Raw genomic sequence first — 7,924 nt, forward strand, 5'->3', positions numbered from 1 at the left:
GGTTAGACTCTCCTCTCTTATAAACTTATTTTTTTTTACCAAATATGTGACCGACGAATCTCTTTCATGATTTATATACCTGACAATAGAGAACAACAGTAATTGACGGCAAACCTTGATTCCTTCTTTCCCTTGCTGTGTTACAAGTTAGAACCAAACCGTGAATTAGATCCTGGTAAATTAATATACAAAGTACTTGTCACAAGGAAAAGCAAAAAAATGATTTTGAAGTTAAGGTCTTTTTCATATATAAGTTATGAACTTGCAACACCTGAAAAGCTTTTAACCTAAAATGAAAGGTAAACTTCAAAATACATTCCACATGCTTGATCAAAAGCTAAAAAACCAAAATGGGACTAGGGAAAAAGTAAAAGAAGGCCAAAAATTAAAGAACCATAACAGAAGCCATTTACACTATTTTTGTTTGTGATTCTAATCACTCCAAACAGCCACTCACCACATTAAGAAGTAAAAAAAGCTAAAAAAACACCAACCCTTTATGTTCAGCTTTCTTCTTTCATTATCACTATTTCACTTTTTTTTCCTTCTAATATCTACCATGATCCACCACCTAACATTCCATTCCAATAGCCACTTGAATCCCCTTGGTTCCTATTCTGGTCATGAAACTCATCAGTGTTTTGAACCTGTTGCTTCAAATTCTCAGGAGGAAACAAGATCCTTGCCCCACTGGTACCACCTTGTTGAATTCCATGAAGACCACCACCATAGCCATTTTCAAACCCTTCAAGACTGAAGTTAAGTCCAGGCTTAATAAACTCTTGCAAAGGAGGGAAACCAGTTGAGTTATACATTGTGGTTGAATCTGACATAGGCATAAAAGAAGTAGTAGTGATCCCAGTTTTGAGAGGTTCAATAGTTGATGAACTTGGATTCTGAAGGTGGTGAGTGTGACCCTTATCTTCAGGACTAAAAGGTACCTCAATAAATTTAGATATGGTGTTGTAGTCTTCAGATAATGGTGGATAAGCTAAGTTAAGATCTTGGCCTTGATGGATCTTTGGGTTATGAGAAGCTGAGTTAGGTAAATTGTTTGGTTGTTGTGTTGATAAATCAGGAAGTTGATTTTTTGATGGACCTTGTTGTGAAGATGTAGGTGTTGTTGATGATGATGAAGGAGTTGATCCTTTGTTCTTTCTTGAGCCACCACCAACAGGAACATTTCTCAAAGAACCACCTTCAGTCCAATACCTTCTACATGTTTTGCAAAAGTACCTTGGTTGTGAGAGGCTATAGTTATTGTAGTAACAGAATTTAGTGTTTGTTGAATTGCACCTTGGACAGTTCAAAGCTTGATCCTTTTGTGGCCTTGCCCTTGATCTCTCTAACATAGGAGGTTGAGGTGGATTTGAAGAACCTTCCATAGGTTTAACCACTCCAATACCCTGAAAAAATTAATATCCATAATTTAAATAAACAAAAGAGTCAGAAAAAGGCCATGGTTCAACTCAAGAATCATTAGGTAAGAAAGAAAGTTAGAGGAGGAAAAAAACAAACAAGAAAATATAAAAGTTGCTTTTACACTTCAAGGATTACAACAGCAGCAAACAAATTTGTAAACTTTTTTCTTGGGTACTTTACTTACACTTTTATCAGATGGTGTGGAAAGGAAAATATGGGAAAAAGAAAGGTGCAGTACTTTAAATTTCAGTAGTTGAAAAAATATTAAAAAGGAAAAATATCACAATAACATAGCAACAAAAATTGAATTTTATGTGTGTGGGAGCTGACCTGAACATCAGAAAAAGTAAAAGTTCCCTTATAACTAACAAAAATCAAATCAACCTTTAGAAATAAAAAAAAATATATATAAATCATGGTTTTAAAATTACAACCCTCATAAGAAAGTTTCATGATTATATGAGAATAAAACAGAAAAATGTCTCTATATACCTGTGCCCATTGACCTGTATCCATGGATTTAAGAGGCAAAGGAAAAGCTATGGAGTCCTTAGAGAAAGAAACACATCCACTTTTCTAGAGGGAGAATCTTAAAAGCAAGTATGGAATGGAAAAAGCTCAGGAGAGTTGGGATATAGTGGTGGTTCCATCACACTTCCATGTGTTGGCCAACTAGCTAGTTATATTTCACAAGGGTAGCATAGTCTTTTGAACCATTTAATCACTATGATAAAGTTATGTGATATATGTTATGATGCCACACATGGGAAAATTTGTGTCCATAGAATATAAGCCTATGATGTAAAAGTGTTTTATAGAAGTCAACAATATTCTTCTTTGGTTTCTTTTTGTAGAAAGCACAGTGGATTTAGTCGGTTGATTTTGATTCTACTGTGAGTGGAGAAGAAGTAACAGGTGATTATTTATAAAGAAAAAATTATATGTATTTTTTATACTATTATTATATCATTTTAGAGTATAAAATCTTATACATACTTAAATATTTATATTCATTCATAATCATATTATATATATCATTCATCATTCATTTAATTTGTACTTATGTTTAGAAGTAAATGAAGATTAAAAACAATTATACTTTGAATAAATATTTTTTTTTATCTACTCATATTTAATCATAATCAATTTTCAAATATAAATAATCTTTACACTCTTATTTATATTATTCATCCTCATCCGGTAAATGGCCAATTACTCATTATTTCTATTCAATATTATGCAACGTTCTATAATATTTTGAGAATGAGCCCTAGTTTAAAGTGATATTTTACAACTCTAAATAATTATTTGTAATGGTCACGTTCTGTAATATTAACCAGTATTATTTAAATTAACCTTGATGCATAGTAATTATATGGCTACGGGAGTAATTTACACTTGTCCAACCATAAAAAGTACGTGATTACAAGCGTATGAACTTTTTTACGAGACAACAATGTTATTTACTGAAGTACAACGGACATACAAACCCTTACAATACATTCTCATTTTTTTGCAATATTAATAAAAGGCTAATAAGAACTCTCAATAGCTGAAGTGTGAAAACCTTGTCTCGAAATATTCCATCAAGACTCTTATCTTGAGAGAAGGTTCATATCTCCTTTGGTGGTTGTGTTGTTCTTATTAATCTTGTTTTGTCTGCTTCACCTATTTACCTACTATCTTCTACAAAGCTCTAGCCATGGTTGTAAATTGGATTCAGAAAAGTTTAGCGTGACTTTCTTTGGGGTGGGTTGCAAAATAAAAGGAAAATAAACTGGTAAATGGGAAAATATATGCAAAGAAAAATCTGATGATTAAAACATACATATTTTTGTTCTCCTTGAGAAATGGAATTAGAGGCTTCAAACTGAGTGTGACAATCTTTGGTGTGGAGTGTTGAGGTCTAAATATGGGTTCACAACAAATCAAACATTTATTCAATCAAATCAACTTCCAAGCTCCTCGTTAAGTAGACACACCAATGAGAACATACTAAAAATATCACTATTGATCTCCTTTGGACCTCAAAGGCTCATTTGAAGTTCATCGCTTTTGCATGGAGGCTCTTTTTGGATTGACTGCAAACTACACTTATTTAGAAGATAAATTGTTCTATCGGATGAAGGAAATCAATTATATGATGATCAGCAAAATCTTCTCAACATTTATTTTCTTCTTGCAAATTTATATGTTCAGTCTAACAATTAATATACACTTGATTGGATCTTTGCATTGTACTATCTCTAGAACCAAAATACAATTTAATCATGATCAACAAAAAGGATGGAAAGTTCTGGAATATCATATAGTGAATTAACAACAATTTGGTCTATCTGGCTTGTTAGGAATTATATTATCTACAACTTAATTCAGATGTCCATACAGTAGTGCTAGAGACATCAAAAGTGAAGTCTTTGCTCTAAATAATTGGAAAAAGGTTATATCAATAATATTCTACTCAGAATGGATCATCTATCCTCCTACATATTTACTATAATTTTCTTGACTTTTCATACCTTCACTAATCACATCTCATCAAAGAAAAGAGTGATAATCATACAAAAATCTAGCTTCTTATTATTCCTAGATTCTTTTATAGCGGCATCTTTGTGTTTTATAGAAGCTTCTCATATCTTTTGTACTATATTTATTGTATCAATCAGAGAATCATCACCTGCATTCTTGTTGGTTTAAATTTTTTTGGGGTAGGATATTTCGGTATGAAGTAGGGTCTCAGTTCAATAAATTTGTCCGTAATAAAAGGAAAAAAAGCAAAACCGAAAAAGAAGAAAAGAGAGAGACAGGAATTGTACAATCCAAATGGAAATAAAAAGATCGTATGGGGAATAATGCAGTTAATAATGCTGCAGGGCTATTTATCTAGCAACCTTATAAGTATGGTAGGAATAAATAGGAATGAAATTGGGAGCAGTTTTTTTGGGTCCATACTTATATGTATTGTCAAGTATTTCTGTATGAGTCATTGAAGGTACATTTTTAAAGGATTTTTTATGTTAATTAGAAAGTTTGATTTTTATAATAACTTATTAAAGAGTTATTAGACTAAACAAGTGGAATAGTATTTGATTGTATTTGATTGGTTGACAATACATCTTTTATAGGATTTTGTTACCATAGCCACTTTGTAGGAAAGCTTAGCTTTATTAAGAATTGATGTGTTTAGTAATAGAAATATGTAAAGTTTTGTTATTCGTAGCGCTTAAGAATCCCTTAAAAGTAGATACTATATATAAAAAAGCGTGAAATTAAATACATATGTATATGATTCATTCACTTACTTTTTCACAACAACATAATTTTCTTAATCTCTTGAACTTGACCATTAAGGTTGAGAATAACAAATTCCAAATACTTTATCCTAAAACACTTCTTTGTAAATCAATTGGTATTTAGACATAGTCAACATGTTTGTTAATCAAAATTTGAGCTAGGAGAATTATAAAGATTACAAAATTTCTCTAACAAATATCGTTACATTATTGTATTGTTATTAGAGACTGAAACTCGAATAATAACTAACATAACCTCATATCAACCAATCTATGTAAACCATAAATAATACATCACAATTAAAAACAATATATATTGACGATTGTAATAATGAATTATAATATATTTTTTATTATATTTTTATATACTTATACCCTAAATTTATTTTGGTAAAAGATGTCGATTACTTTTAAAGATGCGTGAATAATTTTTTTGGTAGATAAATTATTTAAAGCAAAAGGGCATAAGCCAAGAAATGCGGAAGCTGGGATACAACTTATAATGCTCCTAACTATTTGTGTTTTTTAACTAAATTTCTTCATATTTATCTATGTGTTACAAAATCAAGGTAATATGAATATTTGCTTTTATAACTTTATCTCTACCCGGTTAATATGATAGATATTGTGATAAAATAAATGACTACAATTATTATAAAGAGATGAATAATAAACTTATAAACTATTACATAAATTTAAAATAAATACAAACAATAATTAATTTTTTAATTTTGTGTCTATAAATATAAAACAATTAAATACCAATAAGGCGATGATTCCCACTTAATTTATGATCAAAGATTACATTCCTAACAACAATATTCTTTTCAAGGAAAGGATCACTAACCTAGGAAATGAACATATTGCTTAATCTTCTTGAGTCAATTAATTGCACCTTACTCTCTTTCATTTTGTTTTCCTGTTTATTTTATTTTCTACTTCACTTGTAACAACCTACACTTTAGGTGTTTCTACTACAACAACCTTAGCTTTTGGTTGCTTATTTATTTTACTTGCTCTAATCAATAAATAATGAGTCTTTCCAATATTCCACAACCTCTTGAGGAACACGATATTTGGTTAAAGTAGGAAAAATATAAAACTGTTAAGTAGAAAGGGAGAATGTATTGTCATAAAAATGAGAGTTGTTACAGTGTACACGCATGACTGCAAATGGTCTACGAAATGGAATAATTCAAAATCATTTTATAAATGTATTTTATGTCTTAACACTTTTCTTTTTTGTTATTTCTGCTCCAAAATCCAACTCGTAAACATATGTAAATGGAACAACAAATGCAACATATAAACATATGAAAGACAATCGACTCCTGGCGAGGGAGACTAGATGTTCAAGGGTGGAGGTTGTGCACACTAAGATGAAACAAGAGAGCATGTGGCATAAAACTGTTAAAATTAGAAAGATTTTGTAATTCAGTTTTTCTATTTTTAGAAACTTTCCTTTTCTAGCATGTTAGTTAGTTAGTTTGTTACTATATAAGGAAGGTTGTTTGATGAATGAGATGATTGATTCATGATTCACATTGATAAGTTCTTCTAGCATTTACACTCTCTTCTTCTTGCAATATCTTCATTTTCCAATCACTATCTCTTCTCTATTTTTCTTCTTTCTGTTTTTTCTTTTAATTCTTCTTCTGCAACACGAGTTCTGTTGCTGTAACAAAAACAAGGGGTTAATGTGGCCGTTTAGCTAATCTGATAGCGAAACATGTGAATATATTAAATGCAAAAAACCATTTCACGATTAGAAGAGAGAGAAAACTAAGAATATGAATGATATATTGAATGATTTCAAGAATACAATGTACATCTATTTATAGTAAAACAACACCTAACCACCTTCTCACCAACTTTCAACTTATCACTAATAACAAAATATACAAGAATAATGACATTATCATTGTGTAAAAATGATTGCTTCAAGTTTAAGAGTTGACTTTTTCGTTGATCATGGATGTGTGTCATACATAGCTAGAGCCTTAGCCTAGATCTTAGATCGAGGTTGGTCTTCCTTCTAACCGAGAGATTGGCTCGGTCTCATGAGCCAAGTTGGTCAATGTGCTTACTCAGAAGGCAAGATTTTGGCTAAGCATCACTGATGCCCTGTGACCGAGGGATGTCCAAGCCATCTGACCGAGAAAGGTGCTCAGCTTAGTGCGTCATGTTCATGCCATTTGTAACGCCTCGAAAACCATTTCATATTTAATATATTTAATCTCTTAGAAAAATGGGTAAATTTTTCTTTTATTTTTTTTCTTTTATGTAACATATAACTTACAAATCATTTTCACTTTTACCTTATTCTATTTTCAAGACGTGACATTTTCAAACCTTGCGAAAATAAAATTCTTAATACATTGAAGATAATTAAATAAACACAATTCTTTTCTGAATACTTCTCATTCATAAAATTCTTGAATAAATATAGAATTGTTTACATGGCGAAATCTAATCATCGACACAAATAAAAAAAATGAAAATACAAAGAAAATAATGACAGGGCATTGGCATTACAAAAAGTACCTCACACAGGTTCCTATCACAACAAAACAAAAGAGAAACCTCCTAAACCGAAGGTGCACAGGAAGCCTCGTAGGGTCTTCCTCCACCTCCGAGTTAGAAGAGATCTCAATGACCTCTACTGAATCTTCTATGCAGATAAGCTGTACATAGTCGTCGTTGTCTTCCTCCTCCTCCACTTCATCCGCTCCCCAATCCATCGAGGGGTCCTGGGTGTTCCCCCTTGGCATGGCCCCGTCTGTCTCTCTTGGCGCCGATCTTAATGATGAGAATCCTGTTTGGGGCCAGGTCTTAACAACTTATGGTTCGCCTCGAGCTTCAGCCGGTACAGAAAGTCTGGCGGTTGTAGCCTTGTAGGTCTTCGGTCGGGCAAAGTGAATGATGCCTCCCGAACTGTATAGTAAGGTGGAAGATGCAGAACGGAGCCATTGCTTACCCAATCCAGCTCCAGGTCGCAAGGACCTGTGTAAGCATGTCGATTACCCTCAACACTCCATGTCCCCTCCTGGGACATAGTGAAGCGATAACCTCGAATCAGTGCTAATGGGTCCATCTGAACATGCATACAAATACACCAGAAGAAAAGAGAGGGAGTAAAACATCTATGAAAAACTTGTCATTGATGTCGTGGAATTACACGGAATAATACACCAAGACAACACATGAGT

At 32.3% G+C, this 7,924-nt stretch overlaps 1 protein-coding gene across 3 annotated transcripts; it reads right to left on the reverse strand.

Moving 5' to 3' along the window:
* On the reverse strand, positions 225-2,075 carry LOC109326143 (dof zinc finger protein DOF4.6-like). 3 transcript variants are annotated; one of them, XM_019558818.1, is made up of 3 exons: positions 1,915-2,075; positions 1,072-1,406; positions 225-1,041 (listed from the first exon to the last, which is right to left on the reverse strand). In XM_019558818.1, the coding sequence occupies exons 1-3, from the start codon at positions 1,936-1,938 to the stop codon at positions 555-557; spliced, it is 846 nt and encodes a 281-aa protein (XP_019414363.1). In that variant the 5' UTR covers positions 1,939-2,075; the 3' UTR covers positions 225-554. The 3 variants fall into 3 exon arrangements, with proteins under 3 accessions (XP_019414363.1, XP_019414362.1, XP_019414364.1); XM_019558817.1 differs by having other exon boundaries at positions 225-1,406; XM_019558819.1 differs by lacking the exon at positions 1,915-2,075 and adding an exon at positions 1,544-1,784 and having other exon boundaries at positions 225-1,406.

The sequence above is a fragment of the Lupinus angustifolius genome, chromosome LG14 (genome assembly GCF_001865875.1).
Source record: "Lupinus angustifolius cultivar Tanjil chromosome LG14, LupAngTanjil_v1.0, whole genome shotgun sequence".
In the NCBI taxonomy this organism is placed as follows: Eukaryota; Viridiplantae; Streptophyta; class Magnoliopsida; order Fabales; family Fabaceae; genus Lupinus; species Lupinus angustifolius.